This window comes from Salvelinus sp. IW2-2015, unplaced genomic scaffold (assembly GCF_002910315.2).
Source record: "Salvelinus sp. IW2-2015 unplaced genomic scaffold, ASM291031v2 Un_scaffold563, whole genome shotgun sequence".
NCBI lineage: Eukaryota > Metazoa > Chordata > Actinopteri > Salmoniformes > Salmonidae > Salvelinus > Salvelinus sp. IW2-2015.
In genome coordinates this window covers 252,766-273,960 of record NW_019942575.1, presented here as the reverse complement: position 1 = coordinate 273,960, position 21,195 = coordinate 252,766, and the positions used below count along the sequence as shown (strand labels likewise).

At 42.5% G+C, this 21,195-nt stretch overlaps 1 protein-coding gene across 1 annotated transcript in view; it reads right to left on the bottom strand.

Annotated features, from left to right (window-relative positions):
- Nucleotides 1-3,298: 3,298 nt before the first annotated feature.
- fhdc1 (FH2 domain containing 1) overlaps nt 3,299-21,195 on the bottom strand; it is a 53,399-nt gene continuing 35,502 nt past the window's right edge. Inside the window, exons 7-13 of the mRNA XM_070438199.1 lie at nt 19,676-19,776; nt 16,704-16,774; nt 16,311-16,418; nt 12,225-12,295; nt 10,203-10,320; nt 9,607-9,771; nt 3,299-9,365 (exon numbers count right to left, since the gene is read on the bottom strand). Coding sequence (XP_070294300.1) covers nt 7,065-9,365; nt 9,607-9,771; nt 10,203-10,320; nt 12,225-12,295; nt 16,311-16,418; nt 16,704-16,774; nt 19,676-19,776 — 2,935 coding nt within the window. The 3' untranslated portion in view covers nt 3,299-7,064. The remainder of the gene's footprint in view (nt 9,366-9,606; nt 9,772-10,202; nt 10,321-12,224; nt 12,296-16,310; nt 16,419-16,703; nt 16,775-19,675; nt 19,777-21,195) is intronic.

Genomic DNA, 21,195 nt, shown 5'->3' with positions numbered 1-21,195 from the left:
TGGTCTGAGAGTCTTTAGGTGCCTTTTGGTAAACTCCAAGTGGGCTGTCATGTGCCTTTTACTAAGGAGTGGCTTCCGTCTGGCCGCTCTACCATAAAGGCCTGATTGGTGGTGTGCTGCAGAGATGGTTGTCTTTCTGGAAGGTTATCCCATCTCCACAGAGGAACTCTGGAGCACTATCAGAGTGACCATCGGGTTCTTGGTCACCTCCCTGACCAAGGCCCTTCTCCCCCGATTGCGCAGTTGGGCTGGGCAGCCAGCTCTAGGCAGAGTCTTGGTGGTTACAAACTTCTTCCATTTAAGAATGATGGAGGCCACTGTGTTCTTGGGGACCTTCAATGCTGCAGAAATGTTTTGGTACGTACCCCAGATCTGTGCCTCGACACAATCCTGTTTCAGAGCACTGTGGACAATTCCTTCAACCTCATGGCTTGGTTTTGCTCTGACATGCACTGTCAACTGTGGGACCTTATATAGACAGGTGCGTGCCTTTCCAAATCATGTCCAATCAATTGAATTTACCACAGGTGGACTCCAATCAAGTTGTAGAAACATCTCAAGGATGATCAATGGAAACAGGATGCACCTGAGCTCAATTTTGAGCCTCATAGCAAAGGGTCTGAATACTTATGTAAATACATTATTTTTGATTTTTATTTATAATACATTTGCAAACATTTCTAAAAACCTGTTTTTGCTTTGTCATTATGGGGTATTGTGTGTAGATTGATGAGGAAAATGTTTAATTTAATCCATTTGAGAATAAGGCTGTAACGTAACAAGATGTGGAAAAAGTCAAGGGATCTGAATACTTTCTGAATGCACTGTGTAGTCAATAGGTACAAAGCTGACTTTAGATAAGGTACATGGCACAACACTTCCACTCACTGCTGGCCCAAAGAAATGAACTCAAAGCCACGCCTCCAATATAATTTCACAGTGTGCCTTGCCTTTTCGAGTGAATTTGTTCATTTTCAGTCCTGCGGCCTTCACCAAGTGAGTTCCTAGGCTAATGTTATCATTAAAATGTAACTCTTTATGACAATAAATTACATATCTCATAAGGCCTTATTTTCCAGGCCTGCAAAATTCTGGTAACTTTACAGATTTCCTGCTTATTCCCTCCCATTTCCAAGAATCTTCCAATCGGGATTCCTCAAAAACCTGGGAATTTTGGGAAAGTCACTAGAATTTTGCAACTCTACCTGCAAGTCACATTATGCTGGTTTGGAAAGTGATGTGTAATTCCTATCAGAATCCAGCCAAGTTAGGATATCCAGCAATTTTTTATTCACCCACAACCTGCATTCAGAATGAAAACATTATGAGGAGACTACCTAAACCATTGAAACTGGAACAACTATTTCAGTAACGGGTGCAAAAAATCTAACTGATTACATTAGTTTAGAAGAATATGTTATTTATCTTTGTGTAGCATAAGATTACTCAATCAATCTACATTAATGAAAAATCAATCTGCATTAGAGCATGCTGGAAAATAATTGTATTATAATGGTTATAGTACAAATTTGTATTTTAGGGTACTACCACATTGACAAAGCCATTAGTTCCTTTTGAGTGGCAAAAATACATCATTGTACCCTATGGTGGGTATTGAGGGTACACAAATCACAGTACGTTTGTATCCTTGAAAAAAACAGAAAAGTAGCTTCACAGTAGAGTGGGATGATTGCATATTTTATATTCAAAATATAGGGTACAAAAATGTACCATTATGCTAGGTTATCTGCACATGTACCCTAAAAGGTACTGAACAGTACCATGTCAGATTATTATGTGTACCTCTGAAGGTATATTATGTGTATTTTTATCTTTTTTTACCCCAGGGAACAATTTGCACCCTAACCGTACCCTTATATATCATTTTTTTAGTAGCTAACCTGGACGACGCTGGGCCAATTGTGTGCCACCCCATGACCACCGTGCAACTCGGGAGGCCCCTCCATAATAATTTTTCCAGAAACGGTAAAAGATTTTACCACTGATATGTGACAGAGCTGTGAATTCAGGAGGTGCTAATAGACTACTTAAAGGGATAGTTCTCCCAAAACGTTTGCCAACATTTTCATGTTGTAAAGACCAGGGGCGCGGTCTTTACAGTATGCAACGTTTTTGGAACATTCAGATAGAAATAGGCTATGTAGAACAAACATGCCTCTCTAACATGTAGAATACGGTATCACATCGTCTCTATTCATGGAATTTCTATCTTCAACGTTCGAGATCGATTGGCAACTGAACATTGCCCAGCTGGCCATATTCCACGTCATGATTGGTTCCTCTCCCTTTAATTAATACAACAGATGAGAGTAACACCTTGCCCAAACCGGCTGCGCGCGTGCGCCATCAGGCGCTATCGTGCATAAATGTATTTTGCCCCCCCACACCAAACGCGATCACTACACGCAGGTTAAAATATCAAAACAAACTCTGAACCAATGACATTAATTTGGGGACAGGTCGAAAAGCATAAAAAATTTATGGTAATTTAGCTAGTTAGCTTGCACTTGCTAGCTAACATTAATTTGTCCTATTTAGCTAGCTTGCTGTTGCTAGCTAATTTGTCCTGGGATATAAACATTGAGTTGTTATTTTACCTGAAATGCACAAGGATCTCTACTCCGACAATTAATCCACACATAACACAGCCAACCGAATCGTTTCTAGTCATCTCTCCTCCTTCCAGGCTTTTTCATCGTTTAAATTATATGGTGATCGCATCTAAACTTTCATTGTATTACCACGACTACCGGCAAAACAGTTCGTCTTTCTATCACCCACGTGGGTATAACCAATGAGGAGAATGCACGTGGGTACCTGCTTCTATAAACCAATGAGGAGATGGGAGAGGCAGGACTTGCAGCGCGTTCAGCGTCAGAAATAGGAACGACATCTATTTTAGACATCTATTGCGCGCAAGCAGTGTGGGTGCAATAATTTAATAACATGGATTTCTAAATTTATTTTGCGACGCTCACGCACGCGACGTGTCCGGTCTGGTCAGCATGAAAGGGTGTTAAATGTCTAGCGCGCTGTAGCGCAGCCCTTAGTGCGTCTGCTTAGAACAGCCCCCTGTAGAATGCACACAAAAACCAATATGAGCCGGAAAAAGGCTGAGAAGGACAGAGAAAAAAGCTTCACGGCTTCAAAGTGACACAGCATCGGATGATTTTATTGATTTTGTTTAACATCATCCTTTTTTTAAATGATCAGTGCTGTAGAATAACATTCTAATATTAAGTCCTGTGTAGTTTAGTGATTACAGTAATTTTCTCCATGTAGAAGTTTGAGTTTATTAACATCAAAGACAGTGACTTAGAGAAGAAGGCAGCAAAGCAGAACCAAGGCAATTAAGTGGAGCAGCTATATAGAGCGGTGGGAATTCCAGCTAAGACATGCGTAGTCTGATCCCCATAAAGAATCACATTAAAACAGTAAAAAACACCAAGCCTGGTCCTGGATCTGTTTGTGCTGTCAGGCCATAACAACAACCATATTGTTGGCTATAGAGCACAAACAGATCTGGGAACAGGCAAGAAAACATTCCTCCTTGCTTTCAGTTCCACCATCACCTAGGTCCTAAGGAATCCATGCCAATAGCTCACACTGTAATTTAAGGTCAACATTTGAAAGTGAACATGAACTGTAGCCTACTGTGGATGAAGTCACTGTATTGTGTGCGTGCAACTTCTCGAGTTGGCTTGAAAAACCACCAACATCAATCAATCAAAGGGAAAATCTTAATCGCCACCATTTGGTTTGGGTTGGGCAACATTGGACAAATGTTTCAACACCGTTTTGGGTTGCCAGGCGCCTGCTCTGTCATGATTAGGAGTCGGGCCTAAGTTTAGAAAGGCTAAGGCTATTAGTCAGACAGACCACTGCTAGTGTTCAGTCCCACAGCGTCATGACTGATCTGCTGGACTGGGTTGTCATGGATACCACCCCATAACAAGGAAGTGGCAGCAGAGTGGTGGGGGGATGCAAGGGGAGACATTCTGTACTGAAGTCCCACCGTCTTTAGTGGCTCTGACGCAAGACCACCCATTGTCGACATGCCCCTATTAAATGAGCCCGGCAGCAGGAGGCATTGTGCGATAAGATGTGGGAGGCCGCTCTTGTAAAGGGCCATCCTTGTAAAAGACTGGACATTGTGTTAAGTCTGGCTGAGAGGAGATCTGTCATACACTCTGACTGTGACTGTAGATGGGAAAAGAGAGGGAGAGAGAGGAGCATTGTGTCTCGCTCTTTAGTCATTAGACATGTCATAGGCCAGCGTTCTAAATGGCACCCTATTCCTATATAATGCACTACTTTTGATCAGAGCCCTATAGGGTGCCATTTGAGACGCAGCCCGTCTGGGCTGACGTATGGCCTTTGGGTCTTTTGTGACATTCACTGCCTCACTTCATTTGCATTGCAGAGAGCAGGGAGATAAAAATATAATGGCCTACTGCAGGGATGTGGCCTGTAGGATTGATTTAGGCTTTCTCTGAGAGTTACAGACAGAAATGGTACAACAGCTGTATAGAGAGTACAGTAGATTGAACTTGCTGAATCAAGACCAGTTGAATTGAGCGCCTCAGTGTATGGTCTGTGAACAACGATGCTGTTCATTGTGGCAATTTCAAGAAAGGAAAAAGTCTGGTTAAGCATTTCCTCTCACCTTCACCTTCACTACTTCCAAGCCTCCATATACAGTTTGCTACATGTAAACATATTGCAAGCTCTACGTATAATAAAAAATAGTATGTCTTTACACTATGTACACAGAGTGGACGGCTAATCGGCTAAGCCCGTGATTTGTAGTATCCATTCTAATAGCTATTTCGGTCAGCGCAATGGAATGTAGGGAGGATTTCTACTCTTATTTACAATTCAGGAGACACTACTGATGATGGGACGGCTACATCAAGCTTCAAGTTAATGCACTCTAGTTGCTGTTATTTAAGTCAATGGCACAATGCTGTTTCAAAGGCAAGTGGTGTGACAAGCTGGCCTAATTCCAGATCTGTTTGTGCTGGCTTGTGGGCAAGACAGCACAAACGGATCAGTCTAGTGAGGAGCAATTGCAGGGCTGAAGAATCTACAGTATTACTTGAATCACAACCATTGGCGGTCAAGGAATACAATTACACAATGTCATGTAGTACAAAAATCAGATGACAACATTCACAGTAGAAAAGTCAAGGATTACAAAGACGATTATTGTGACAAAACACAGAGACAAACAACACCATGTTGGGTGTTACTTCAGTCGGAAGAGCTACATGTTCAATGCTGTTTTTCATAGCATTAGCGTTGGTCTAGGTATAGCATATAGCAGGAAAAATATTTCCTTTGTGTGCACTTCTACTCAATGCTAGAATGGAGGCATTTTATCGAGAGCATTTAGAAACATTGCTTGTTATTGATACATAAATACAAATGTCAAAAGTACCACAAGTACATGAAAATACATTGCATGACAAAGTACATGTACTGTATTCTAAGAGGTAAAGGTAAAACTTTACAGTGGAATCATACCAAAGGACTAACTGGAGTATCATAAACAGAGGATAAATGCTCAATAACTTTCTGTACTTGCTAATAGTAACAGTTAATGTACTTGATACAGTACACAATAGGATACCCGATTCAATCAAACCCTGACAACCAGGTTTCCAAAACAAGTGAAAAACAACATTCTTTATTGACAATTCAAATTTCGTTCAGTTTCCTAATGTCTGACTGCACATATTATTTTGTCCAAGACAATGCAGCACATCAGCAATAATGTCTATTTAACTTAACCTCGGAAACCTGGATACCCGGTTGGATTGAATAGGGCCTATGGGCATTTCTTTTGTGCCCTTTTTTAATTTCTTTTACTATATACTATTTCTGCAATGTCAAGTATAACTGAGGTATAACTTCAGTGGAGCAGGAAAGGAACTCAGTGGCCAACTGCTGAGGAGTACAATGACACTGTGAGCAGGGTCGTATTCATTAGTACAAACGGAAAACGAAAATGGTTATTTCTTATTGGTTTCTAGTGAATAAGGCCCTGAATAGTTATTTTCACTATTGTCCCGCCCATAGTATCTGAGAGGACACTGATTGGACCAGCTCTTTTTTGCCAATTCCAAGTGAACCCTAATGGATCAGACTCACACTAAATCAGTGAAGTGAAGCAATAGAAAAACAGAGCGATATTCAGTGTGGACTCCAGGCTACTGTATAGTATAGCTGTGCAAAGGAAAGTAGAGAACCACAGAACTCAAAGATACAATCACAACAGCAGCAAGGCAGCGTCTCACAAAGCTCATACCCTGAATGAAGACACTAACACAGTCCCCAAATTGTCAAAGCTAATTAGCAGCATTCAAACATGTTCAGTAGTGGTTTCAGTAACACTTCGTTTTACAGTCACTGTTTACCAGGTAGTTAACTAGAAAGTACTTGTTAAAATGGTAATTATCTAATAATTGCATAGTAATCACACTTCAGTTTCTACGAGATTCATTGACACACGTGTCTCTATGTAGCATTTGGTAACAGTAAATTACCAATAGTGTTGAATTCTTTGAGGTGAGTACCAGAAAATATTACTACCACATAGTTTTTAAGTAAATACCATGTAAACACCATCTTAAAACGGTCTGTAAAAAAAAGCATTCTAATTTTTCTTCTTTTTTGACATGTCATTATACAGTATTACATACAGTTCAAGACCACAAAGCAGGCAAAGAAGGCTCCTAGGAAAAAAGGGGGATTTTGCCATTTGTCAGTTCTGTCTCCCCGTGAAGAATGCTCAAAAACAAACGGAGGCTCACGAAAAAATAATCTTATCTACAGAGAGGTTACATAGAGTGCATTATATATTTTGCAGTTCATATAATACGTTTTGACAGAGCCCTGTACATTGACTTGATATGGATGAGGTGGGATGTCTTAGAGTAGCTAATGAAAGAGGACACAAAATGTCCATCTACAGTACGTGGGGAAAACCATAGTACTTTTCTTCCTCTCTGGCTCCAATCGAGCTCCACCATATTTGAGTTCTACTTCCAGGTGGGCTTGAGGGTCCTACATGACATAATGGATTGTACAGATTTCTCGGAGAAACTGCTGCTCTTGCGTGAGCGCTCGCGGGTGGGCGGCGGTGGGGGGGTGTCGCTACGCTGGGTGCTCGCCCGGCTTGACGCCCTGACGCTCTGCACCCTCTGCAGACCACCCCCTTGGGCCTTCTCCTTCTCCTCCCCCCGGGGTGAATGCTGCCCCCCTTTGGCAGGAGGTGTAGTTGTGGCGGCGGCTGGAGGCCGAGCGGGTGCTTGACTCTGGGAGCTGCTCCGGGACAGGAGAGAGGGGCTCCTGGAGGGGGTCGGGGGGTTGGAGAGGGCGGGAGCTAGTTCCTTCTTGGTGGTCCTAGAGGAGGAGGCCACAGTGTTGCGGGCCCAGCCAGGCAGGGTGGCTGATGGGGTTTTGGAGCTGTGGGTAGGTGTTTCGGGATTACTAGCCTCAGAGAGTGCCCCAACCTGACCTTGGGCCTGGGCAGCCAGGGCTCTCATGGTGGAGCGGCACATCTTTGCCTCCGGCGGTGGCTTGGGCAGGTTCCTCAGCGGCTTGGCGCTGGGCTTTCGGAAGGAGGGCTTTCGTGGGTTGAGGTCAAATGCCCAGCCTGAGAGGCCGGCGCTCCCCTGGGATTTGGTCTCCTCTGGGGGCAAGCTGGAGTGGCGGGGGGGCCTACCGATCTTCTCGCCCCGCCCCCTGGCTGGGGTGCTCTTGTCACGGAGCGGCTGCCTGGGTACTGCACCCTCATAGCTCCCGGCGGGTCTCTCCACCCGCCTGGCGTTGCTGCCAGTCCGGCTGAGCTTGGTGATGGGCACCACCTTCCGCATGCCCTGGTTCTCAGTGGTGGTCAACATCCTGACACCACGACCCACTCCGCTGTTTTTGGAGACTTTTGACACATTCTTGGTCTTGGCGTGTGTTGGTTTAGGGCTATACGTCTCTACAGCTTTCTCGCCCACCTGCCTACCCTCCGCCGTGTCCCAGCTATCTGTGTCCCCCTCTTCCGTGGTGACGAAGGAGCCGACAGATGGGGCACGTTCGTCTCTGGACTTTGACGCCGACATCTCATTTGTGGAGGCGGAGACGGACTGATCGTTTGTGGATGTGGAATCAAAGTTGGAGATGGAGGATAGCGAGCTGGGGTCTTGAAGGTTCCCCTGGACGTTATTGCAGTCAGTGTTTTTTACGTCGGGGACCAATCCTTCCCTCATTAGAGGCGAGCTTTCAATCTCAGAGTAGTCAAGCGCTACGGAGCAGTCCGTTTCTGTGCAGTCTAAGATGTAGAAAACCGGTTTCTTATTGGATACGGAGGGGTCAAGAGGGAGGGTTGTGTCGCATGTGGTTGAGGAGATGGTGCTGCTGTCCTCCTCTTCCTCCTTCTGAAGCGGGCCCACCACAAACTGAGAAGACGTCATTTTACCTTCCCACGCCGCGGGCTCTGGCCCTCTTTCCAAACTCTTTGGACAAGGAGGAGGAGTATCCAAAATGAGTGTCTTTGGAGATTCCCTCTCCCTTTCCAAGTCCGTCACCACCACGTCTTCGTGGTCGACAAAGTGCATGTGATTTGTGTTATTGTTCGGACTGGGGGATTCAAACGGTTGAATTCCCGGGACTAGCGTGTGCCTCTCCACGCTGACATTCATGTGTGCCGTGACGCTCGCTCCGGGGTTGGGAGTCTTCTGAAAGACGTTACGGTTGTGACATGAGCGAGGCAGATAGCTCCCCTCGGACACGGTCGTGTAGTTGTTATTATTGTTATACGGTTCCTCATTGACATTAAAGCCTGTGGAAGAGTACATGGCCAAGGGGCTGATGGGCTCTGTCTCGGCCCGGTGTGACGTGGCCAGCACCTGCCGCCCGTTCCCCAGCTCGCGGTTATCGTCCTGGGACACAAGCCAGGGGGCGGTTCTCCGTTGGAGGGTGCGGCCGGAGCGCGGCAGGCTGTTGAACTTGTTGGCATAGTCTGATGGCAACGCCGCGCCACTGCCGAACAGCTCCAGATAGCCGTGAAGCTCGCGGTCGGCCATGGCAGCCACAGTGTGGCGGTGGCGACGGGCGCTGGCTGAACGACCCAGGGGGCTGTGGGGGCTGGCGGGACGCTGCTGGAGGAAGTCTAGTAGGCCCTCCTTGGTGAGCATGTCCACGTCGTTCTCGCTGCTGCTGCGGCCAAAGCCGCCGTTACCAGCGCCGGCAGCCTGCTGCTGGTCAGCATTCCAGGCAAAGCGCTTCTCCTCCAGCTCTCTGAGACGCCGCTGCCTGGCCGTCTCCTTCAGCTCCCGCTCCAGGTTATCCTGACAGAGACAGCGAAAGGACGGGCTAATTAATAACATTTTGTGTATACAGTGCCTTCAGGAAAGTATTCAGACCCCTTGACTTTTTCCACATTTTGTTATATGTTTACATATTAAAGAGTTTATAATTTTTTGTTACTTCAGGAAATGCAATGCATGTTAACGTGAGTTACTTATCTGAAACTACATAGTAGAGACTTAAAAGATTTGAATTGAAATATTTAAAGAATAAACACCTCACCTTGACAGCCTTTTTGAACTTGAGACAGAAGTCCTGGAAGATGCGGAAGCACTCGTCCAGCATGAAGGTGTCCTTGTCCTCACAGAAGAAGTCAATAAGCGCATTTCCCTCCTTCCGCAGGTCCAGCCTGCGCCTCTTCAGGTCTTGTAGGGTCCTTGTGGAGCTCTGTTGGGGATGACAGACAATGGATGACAGACACATAGATGACAAATTTGAACATATTATTACCAAAATATACCAAAAACAGGGGGCTTTGTGATACTGTATATCAAGGATATAGGATAGTATGAATGGTAAGCACTTATCAACATGCAAAATACATATTGACTCATATTGGCCCATATTTGTTATGCTTATGGGGTGTTCTTCCAATTGAGATCATGGTGGTAAGTTATCTGATATACATTTATTGGTCTATTATATGTACAGACACACCTCACATGACATTGAAGCCATGTTACAATGTTACAGTCACCCTAGGATCCGTTTTGGTATCACAACTGGCTAAGGATGCCTTCACTGTGTGCCGCCCTCATGGGCCGTAATCAGCACAGAGTAGAATTCCCAAATTAGATTCTGACTGAATGTGCTCCCACCTGCAGGAAGGGGTCCAGCTGTTCCAGGAGCTCCGGGTCACTCTGGACCTTCTCCTCCAGGGATCTGGTCCTGACGTAGAGAGACGAGAACTCCAACTCGATGTTTTCCACTGATATTCTGCGGGGATATGCAAATCATCCAAAGCCTGTTAAAATACATTGTGTGGCTCAGTTGGTAGAGCGTTGCGCTCACGTGGCGCCACCCAGAAAATGGGCTCCCGAGTGGCACAGCGGTCTAAGGCACTGCATCTCAGTGCTAAAGGCGTCACTACAGACACCCTGGTTCGAATCCAGGCTGTATCACAACCGAGTGTGATCTGGAGTCCCATAGGGAGGTGCACAATTGGCCCAGCATCGTCCGTGTTTGGCCGGTGTAGGCCATCATTGTAAATAATAACTTGTTCTTAACTGACTTGTCTGGTTAGAAAGAAGAAGAAAATATTATGCGCTTTAGATAAAAGCATATTTTAAATGGCGTATATTATATATATATTATAATAAATGTGAATAGTTTAAGATTCTGAAACTTTGTGGACTGCTGTAGCAGATGGCTATGTCAGCATTGTAAAATGTGACTTTGTATTCCTGAGACTTGAAGTACTGCTGACCCTGAAAACAGAAATGCCTTGGCTTGTATCGGTCAGTGGTATTGATGTTGCTTTAGATATTGCTATGTTGTGGTTCACTGTGGCAGAAGTGGACCATGTTACACTGTATGGCACTTGTCTATATTTGACCATTGAATTCAAAGGCCTATCTACAGTGCATTCGATAATGGTGAAGGCACGACAGTTAGAGAGGCTGGAAGTAAGGATGATGTGTTAGCATTAACTGTTGGCACACCAGGAGAGAGGGAGAGCTGAACTGTAGCATGCAGAGGTGACCTTGTAAAAGAGCTTGACAGCCACAGGGAAGATAATGCATCCTAAACAGTGCAATATACTGCCAGAGCCATTGGGAGTTTAAATTAATTTGAAATTTAACTCAAGGCGTTAGTAGGGATCTGTGATTTAATTCAGTGCTGCTGTTATTCTAGCCAATAATCAACCTCTTCATTTGATTGCATTTATACTATGAGTATGTCTTGTACCATATATTTTTTCTATGGCGTTAAAGCTGCAGTCTGTGATTCATAAAACAACAAAGTGGTCACCTCGCCACTTGGTAAACAGCTGAGGTATGCGGCTGGAGAAATGTAACCAGACTTAAAGCTGCAGTCTTATTAAAGCAGCAGTCTGCAGTTCAGAAAACAACAAACAGGACACCCCACCACTTGTTTAGGTAAACGGCTAAGCGATTGGGGTGGGGCTGCAGAAATGTTACTAGACAGCAGCATTAAGCACAAATCATCATCCAGTAGTAGTCATATAAAGGCAACATATACAGATATGGCCAATGGAGGGAAATAATCCTGCTAATGCTCTCTAAGGGCAGTGGCTGAAGCAAGAACCTAAAAGCTACACATAGCATTCCAGGAACTGAGTTAGTGATCTTGATTGTGAAAAGAGACCCATAAAAGTCCTTATACGGTATAGGGCATCCATAGATAACGGGTATGAAATTGACTGGGAGTCTTCTAGGTGAACTAGTTGTAAGGCTCTTGTCAAAGGAAAGCAGTGCAAATGCTGCGTTCTTGACATGTCAGAGTGTTACGGAAATAAAACGTGCAAACTCTGAGCATTAAGTTGTATCTATTCACGTGCTTTGAAGTCGTTGAAATTGCCCATTGGCTAACGGCTAACTAGGTACGTCAACCATAAACTACAGTTATTATGCTCACAGAATCAATAGATTGCTTTTGATAAATAATGGACTGTTGTTGCATTTAACTGCTGAGAATGCTGTTCTCTAAGTCATTTCCTCAATAGGTGACGTCATAGTTCAGCATGTCGAAGAAGTTGCGGCACATAGTTGACACCCGAGTGTCCTACTTTACAGAAATTATGAGTTGGAGGGCTGTTCAAATGGCTTTTTCCCAGTTTGCAAGTTTCCGACATCATGAAGACCGCAAGGACTTTTTACCTGGAAGCGCTCTGGATGTCCTGAAGTTTCTCAGGGAACTTCAGCAGCTTCTCGTCCTTCTTCTGTGCCTCCTGAGTAGATAGGAAAGGAATTATTATTAGCCTTGTATAATGCTTTATTACATGTTATGTACACCCATATCCCCCTTGTAATTTCCAATCTGTTTAATAAAGCTTGAAAATACATAAGGACTCCTTAAAAAAGAAAAACACACAAACATCTGCTATCCTTCCTGGAATATTCAAAATTCCTCTCATTTGGCCTCTGTTTACTCAAACATCAATGTCATGGAATATTTACTAGTGACAACTTCTCTGCTGTTGAAAGGGCATCTGTGGAAAGCCTCTCCTTATTCTGTGTCAAAAAATACATGTTCACACATCTCAAATTCTAACAAACTAATTACTGAATTCTGACCCACTGGGCACACCACGTCATTTAAACGTGGAAATGTTGGTAATATTTGGATGAGATATTGATCAGTAAGATTTCAACCTTTATTCACCCACTCAAAAAGACAGCCTGAAGTTTGTTGAATTCCCAATGTGTCACTACCTTCTAAAAGCACAACCAAATTCCAATGAAAAAACAATGTCTGATGTTTGGTTTAGTTGTCATCTAAACGTGTTATCACTGCACGTTCCATCATATAGAAGCACAACAAAATTCAAATGGGAATGCAATGTCAGATATTTTGTATCCATACACTGAGTATACCAAACATTAGGAATACCTTCAACAAGGGATCATAGCTTTCACCTGGATTCACCTGGTCAATCTATGTAATGGAAAGAGCAGGTGTCCTTAATGTTTTATATACTCAGTGTACAACAACTTCATGTGTTCTCACTGTGCTTCATTCTAATAGCAAAACCAATATATAGCTGTGAGCAGCAATGAACGGGGTTCACAGGATGACAGAAAGGACACGAGATCAGTTGGATAGCAAAGCAAGCACTCTATCATGTAACTATATTCCTTTATGCGCAATCAGTGATAGCATTACTATGTTTATCTCTCAATACCACAAGGATGACTCAAGTGAAGTTTAGTCTAGTGCTGTAGGTTGGTTATCTTTGAATGCAGCAGGTAATCATTCTTAAAGTTATTACTTCATGCTTTGAGTTTACATTCCAATTCTGGGGGAAATTTGACTAATGGTTTATGTTAAGATTTGTGTTAATTGATATATTGTGGTCATCTTTCAATTCTGGGCCGACTTTGAATGCAGCACCTTATAATTCAAAAATGTATTAGAGTCTATATACCAAATCTCGAGTCAATCTAACTTAAAAACTTGTTGCTTCATTCAAATATGGCCACACTTTACCTATAGGTGTAAAATATAATTTTTCAAAAGTATTTGTAGCATTAGCATATGTGCTAACATGCATCTATAATTACAGAATGGCCATATTTGAATGCAGCAACAATCTTTTCTCAAAAACCATTAAAGACTGATGTAATGTGTCTAAATACAAAATCTGAAGTGAATCTGACGTATGGTTCACGAGGATAAGATGAATGCAGATGATTTTGAGCATTAGCGTTACACATGCAAAGAATGAGTTGTTAATAGTTTCCTTGTTTTTTGAAATATAAATACCAAATTCAGTATGGTTCATTTTAGAGACGGCCATGATATCGATGATAAGTTTGAAGTTGACAGGCCACTGTGGTGTCAATTTACATTGGTTTATATGGACAAGGAAAATCTGAGTTTTGGTTTGTCAATAAATTCGCCATCTTTTGGCCAATCCCTTAGCTTTTCAACTAAGTTAAGACATGTACCGTAGGCCTACATTCTACATTTTGTGTGTACTTTCAGCATATTTTAACATATTAGTGTATGTGCTAATATCCACCTACTGGTATAGTGTGGCCATCTTTGAATGCATCAACGTAGGGACTATTGTGACCAAAGACCAAATTTGGAGTGAATCTGACTTTTATTCCATGACAAGTTTCTTTATGAATATTTTAAGCATTAGCGTAACTTTGTCAAAAAAGTGAATTGTTAATAGTTTCCTTATGTTTTAGGATATGAATGACAAACTTAACATGGTTCATCATGGTAATGTCTCTGATGAACCTAAACGGTTTCAAGTTGTTAGGCCATTGTGGAGTGGATTTACAAAGGATTTAAATGGACACGTAAAATCTGATTTATCAACAGCTCAGCCATTCTTTTTGAAGTTACTCATGGCCTCTAGTTTCTGTGTGCTTCGCTCTGAACTCTGAATTACCTGGATTGTAGTTGAGATGACATTAAAAGTACATAGTGCTATCAATGCTGTTCAATATTCTGCACAGATTATTATAGCAACTGTGAAGATTTCCACAGACCTGCGACCTTTGCATGCTATTTTGAACATGCATGCTTTCTATGATTACATAAGAAGACATTTATAGTTAGTGTAACGTCAAAACGTGGCTCTGGATGTGTTACTCATTTTAAAATTTAATAAATACTGTTACATTAGTTTGTAAAATAGCCTAACTTTAGGCTATTAACTGTGTTACAAAAGTTATATTTGTAATACAATCATCAACATTTAAAGGGAACGAATCTAATGCTTGGATAGTTTAATCTGAGCCACTGGCTTAATCCTATTCTTTAAATTATATTTTTGGTTTAGTTGGAGAGGTGAATCCAAAATATCATTTGTTAACTTGTGGACAAGTTAATAGGAAAAAGTTAATTGCAAAAGTGATATTGAATAGTGTTTAGTTGTCCACACAAACAAAAATCAACATTTGAAGGAATTATATCTTTTGTACCACTGACTTAGTCTGACTTTAATTCCAGTTTGTCTACAAATTAATCATTGATATGTTGAAATAACCATCTCCATCTCAACCAAAAATCTAAGTTAAAGAATATGACTAAATCATATCAAACTTTAAACACACTTTAAATAAAGTTTGATTTGATTTAGTCCTATTATTTTACTTAGAGATGGAGATGTGAGATGGAGATGTGAGTCCAACATATTAATTATTAACTTTAATATTACATTTCAAATCAACCAAAGCTTGAAATCCTAGGCCCATATGCATTGTCTATTTTTAGTTGAACCCTGGGTTGACTTGAGACAATATCTGTTGATGACTTTGCAAATTCTATAATAATAATAATAATAAAAGGCCTAATATAGTTCTAAATAGTATCATTGATGATATATGACTTAACATTTGTTCTGTTAAACCCACCCCTTGAAAATACTTCGATAACAACAGTTAATCTATTTAGTTATCAAGAGATCTCTCAAAAATCATTCTCACTATAACAAATTGGTAGTAGTCAGTGACAAATATTAAAGCTAAGCAGAGCTGGGCTTAGTTAAAATCCTGGAAGTACATAGTGCAAGTTATTAATGGTTGGTTATCTTTGAATGCAGCAAATGGATGGCTGTAGATAGATCAACTCTCCAGTAGGAGGTGCTGCCCAGCTTATAGCTTTTTTCTGATAGTGGATATAACGTTGAAGATCTGAAGTAGCTTCAAATGTACAAATTCAACAAGGTATGTCTATGTTGAAAATTGGTTACCATGATGACATAATCCTGTGGTTGAAACTTTACCCTCAAAACAACAGTTGATGACTTTTTGCAAATACAATGTATTTTCCACCTAGATTCCATGTCTCAATACATTGACAAATAACATTAAAACAACGTTGATACAACCAGTTTGTTCCCAGTGGGGAGTGTCTGTACTCTGGTTGAATGCCCAAAGGATCCACAGGTCAGCACACTGACTCATACACCCAAATGGTGACATTTCATTTTAAAGTGAGCATGACCAGAAAGAAGAAACCTGAAGATATTCCTGCACACTGCTTGATTACAATGTGATTCTCCACTAATCTGTCTCTCTGTGTGTCTCCTCCAGTGTGTATGTGTGTCTTCTCCTGTGTGTGTTGTGCATGTCTGTTTGTTCCTCCATTATGTGTCTCCTCCAGTGTGTCTGTCTCCTCCAGTGTGTCTGTCTACTCCAGTGTGTCTATCTCCTCCAGTGTGTCTATCTCCTCCAGTGTGTCTGTCTCCTTCAGTGTCTCCTCCCATTTCTCTCTGTCAGACTCACCAAAGCCACAAAATGCAGCAGGTTCATGCCCGGTTTGTTGGCCTTGGTGTCAGCCAGCGAGAGGAGCGATGACAGCTTGAAGCCCACGGCGTTGCCCGCGTAGCCACCCTGCGGGACAGGGAGGAGGATATACGAGCAGTGTCATAGTGGTGACATAAAAGCCATTATCCCACCTCAGCCATCGTCATATCAGACAGATAAGGAGAGAGGAGAGAGGGGGGGGGGACTAGACAGATGTTACAGATTGATTGAGAGAGAGAGAGACCAAGTGAGCGAGTGAGTGAGTGCGTGAGAGAGCGAGAGAGTGATTGAGGAGAGAGAAAGAGAGGAAGAGAGAGTGAGGATAGATAAAAAGAAAGAGGAAAGTGAGAGATAATGGCAACGTTGGCTTACAGCGTTCATGATGTTTCCAGCCTGCAGAACCAGGTGGAGGATGGCGTGTAGTTCCTCACAGGTCATCAGCTCTACAGAGAGAGAGGAGTGAGGGGTCAATACAAACCCATAGCACGCAGAGCATTCAGCAGTAACCTCCATCAGATCTGGGCTTCAAAAATGTTTATTAAAATACTTTATCTGTGCCTAGCTGAGCTTGCCTGGCTTAATAAACGAATAGAAAAGTCCCAAAACTGCAAACCACGCCCACCTGGCACTCCAGGCAGACTCAAGCAAACGCTCAAAGTATTTGAAAATAATTTTCAAGTATTTCAACCCAGGTCTGCCCCCCCATCAAACACCATCACTGGTTGGAATTAACTTCCACCATACACTTCCACTATAACTCAAGCTAGCTTTCAACTGAGATATACAGCTGTATAGAGATGATGTCATAGTTTTAGCATGACTGTAGGCCTATTGATATTTCAAATACTGTACAATACAGCTAGCTACTCATTAGAAGTAATGTCGGCCCCCATCAAGAGTCTGGTTTCACTAGTAATCACAATCAGGAAGTAGCTTGTCTATGACTTGCACTTTGTTTAAATAGAAAATGGACAACAGCGTAACAAAATGCATCATATATGTACATGCACATCCTAGATCAAATGCTATTCATGATGAGATGGAGTAAACACAAAAAACACCCACAAAATAACAACGGCTCAAACCAACTTATCCAACGTTGCAGCAATGTGGTCAAGTGGATAACACTCCTGGCACATGCCAGATAAGGCCCTGTAGTGGAGATCAGGGTTCAATGCCTTCTTTCTGTGTCTCACTGTCTTCCATCCATCTACACCTGTCTAATAAAGCACGCCAAAAAACCTTGCAGCTATAACCTCTTTTATGTAACATAACGCCGCCCAGAGGCCTAATGTTGATGAAACGATTCTTCATTTTGGCCAAGTGCCCTGCCGAGCTGACATCTCAATTCAGCACTGCCGCGAAGAGGACGCGGTGCATGAGCTTCCTGAGAGGGAAGCCAATCAAGTGTGGCTGAGGGGTGAGAAGCTGTGACTCAGCTAAAATGACATTGAGCCGCGTTCAGCTTAGAGCAAGGGGGGGGTTGGTGTGTCAAATATGTCTCACCATTTATTGGACGCTTTGTAAAAGCCCCAAATTCGCTGAGAGGTGAAACTCCATGTAAGGACGTTTTACGACTCATTCAAAAACCCTGCGCTATGCCCTAAAAGGCCTCACAATGCAGATTTTACAGCAGCCTGCACTCTCAAGACATGTTTAGCTTACTAAATGTATCAGGGCAATTAATTTGCTACATTGGTGCTGCTCTTTAGGCACTACTAAGCTCATTTGAATGTATTAGCTACAGTAGCTGCATACCAACAAATCATGCATAGGCCCACTGTACTACAATAAATGTCAACGTGTTGCATATTTCAGAGCCCAAATGACAAAAACAAGTCGACTGCGGATCATATGATTGGTTTCAGACGCAGTGCTTACTAGGCACCCTACAGTATAATAACACTGACACACTGCGGCCATCCGCAGGTTTCAACTGTTTGTCATCACGGCCTATTTTGTCCTTTGAAATTATTAACCATTAAACAAATGGTTAACCAAATGAGGTCTACTGTCCCTACCCCCGAAAAACTCTCTAGGTGCATCCATCCACGTCTCTATATATCTGTAAAAACAGTATGTATCTCAGTAACTTTCTATCTCTGTATTTAAATGTCTCTTCATTGCATGAACCTCAATTTCTGTCATTAACCTGAAAACCTCCTCTGCATGAACCCTGCATCCAGGGGTTGGAAGCAAAATTATTTTTCAATCATTTAGTTCTGAACAGAAATATAAATTTTTTGGTTCCGTTCCACTTTTCTAACCAGGAAAATAAAGTTCTGAAATGCTTCGAACCAAAAAAAAGAACTGGTCTGTTCCTTTTTAAACCTCTAAAATAACTTATTTTTTTTTACATTTAGCTCAACATTAATTTACTTCACCAATCAGTGCAAATAGAGCAACTTGCAGTGGAGCAGGTAAGCAATTTAATGTGTATAGGAACGTAGTTAAGAGCAAATTGTATTTTGCCGTAAGAGCATAGTTTAATCATAATGAAAGACAAACTGTGCTGCCAGTCACAGTGTGAGGCGCAAGATGCAACTGACATTTTGAGGGTGAGGAGAGAGCGAGAGAGGATGGCGGAAGCATTTGAAGCACTAAGCATCTTGTTATGATATGCATTATCTGAATTAGACCAACACAATTATACCTACGGAAGAGCGGCTTCTATGGAGGAGCTTTGAATATCTTTAGCTAGAATTAAAAACATGTCTTACCTTTTTATAGCTAATCAATCCAATGCAAAACATGAAAACTATAGTATCCTTAACTAGCATTGAAAAAGTTAATCAATTTTTCTCTAATTAAACATCTCTCCCTAATTTCTGAATTATGCTTGTAATGTCGTCAGTAGGCTACAGTAACCTATGCTTCAGAGGGGAGGGGCAGGTAGCCTACACACACACTGGCAAAGATTTCCAGCTGGCAAGCATACGCTTGGTTGTGATTTTTGTCGGACAGGAAGAAAATGCCCGGAACATAAAATAACTTATTAAGCGGTTCCCATGCTTTTAAAATAATGGTTTTGCTCCGGAACAATATAGATCACTTTTGTTTTCGGTTCGGGTTCTGTTCCTCAAATAATTTAGTTATTTTCCGGTTTTCTGTTCTGTTCTCTGAACCGGTTCCAACCCTTACCTGCATCTACCACTCATCTACTTTATATATTGGTCCGAATACAGCGCCAGCTCAGATGACACGCACACACCCGCGCACACACTGGGTCCTCGTTACACCTCAGTGCTGCGACTCAGATATCTAGGTCTCCGGTCGATGGTGTGTGGCAGCACCAGCGGGCGGCGGTGGCCGCTAGCGGGGCAGTGGTGTGACAACATCATTACCTTTGGTGGCCACGCGGATTACATCGATCTCACGGCTCATCACAGCGCAGGATGGAAAGAACTCGTCACGCAGGACCATGGCCTCGATGCGCAACTCAAACCTGGCAGGGGCGACAGAGAACAGGGGGTGTCAGATTCACTGGCACAGGGAACAAAATAGTACAATTTACTATACAACTCCAGGCCCTCAGTTTCGAGGGCCAAAGCACTGCTGGTTTTTATTCTCTCCTAATCAGGTACTGCCTTGATCAGCCTGTTGCATGATGACGAGGAAACCCATGGCCCGGTCCTAAATGACTTTGTGTGACGAATCACACCTGGTCCTAAATATCAACAAGACCAAAGAGATTTGCATAGACTTCAGGAAGCATACAACACTTACCTCTGCAACATCTATCAGAGGTCAGAACATAGAGATTGTAGAAGAATACAAATATATGGGTGTCCTCTTGGACAATAAGCTTCAGTGGAGTAAATGTACAGACCTGATCTTAAAAAAGAGTCAACAGAGACTGTACTTTCTCAATTTTAATGTCGACTGTTCTATACTGACTCTGTTTTACAAATCTTTCATTGAGAGTATTTGAACTTTTTGTATTGTTTGTTGGTTTGGTAATGCCACTGTCAGCCAGAGAAATATACTGAGAAGGATTATCACCACAGCAAGCAAGGTACTTGGAGTCAAACAGACAGGCCTGGATGAGATCTTCAACATCAGGGCCCTCCGCAAGGCTCACAAAATCATTTTAGACCCAAGCCACCACCTGTAATCGGACTTTGAACTACTTCCCTCTGGGTGCAGGTATACGGCACCCCCCGGGATGAAAAACAGAACTAGACAATAATTTGCGCTAGTTGTGAAATCCCTCCTAAATAGCTCGGGCTAATGTTCCTAACGACCCAGTAAGGCCAGCAGGCTAGTCTCTTTTTATTGGTATGTAACTGTTATGGAAGTTGTATTGTCAATTTGTTTTGTATTTAAACACCACTTTAAATGTGTACATGACACTGCTACAAAATTTCCCCATGGGGTCAATAAAGTCAGTAAAGTAAAGTATGACTTACACTTGGCCTTGATCAATTAACTACCAGGGGCGAAAAACAGTAGTAGCTTAGCCCTCGAAGGGCAGTAGAATTGACCTGAGGTACAGCACCAGATACTGCACACCCGTTTATTTAATTGAAAGAAGTACTCAGTAAATTTCTCAAACCTGCACAGTTTATGCTTTAGTATGTAACCATGCATTTTCCTTTGGAGCAAATTTAATTGCAGAATGAACAGTTGTGGGTACTGGAAAAATACTAGCAAGGTAGACTCATGAAGATATGCTTAAAATGGCTGATAAGTGAATCAAGACGTGATTGATTCATGTAGTAACAGGGACGGACTGGGTCCAGAAATCGTCTCAGGCATTTAAAAACACACCGGCCCATGTTTTTCCTCGAGGCCCGAACACCAGCCCATTTATTTTGTTGAGGCCCTCATTATTAGGAAAATAATGATCCTTCTGCACAAAAAA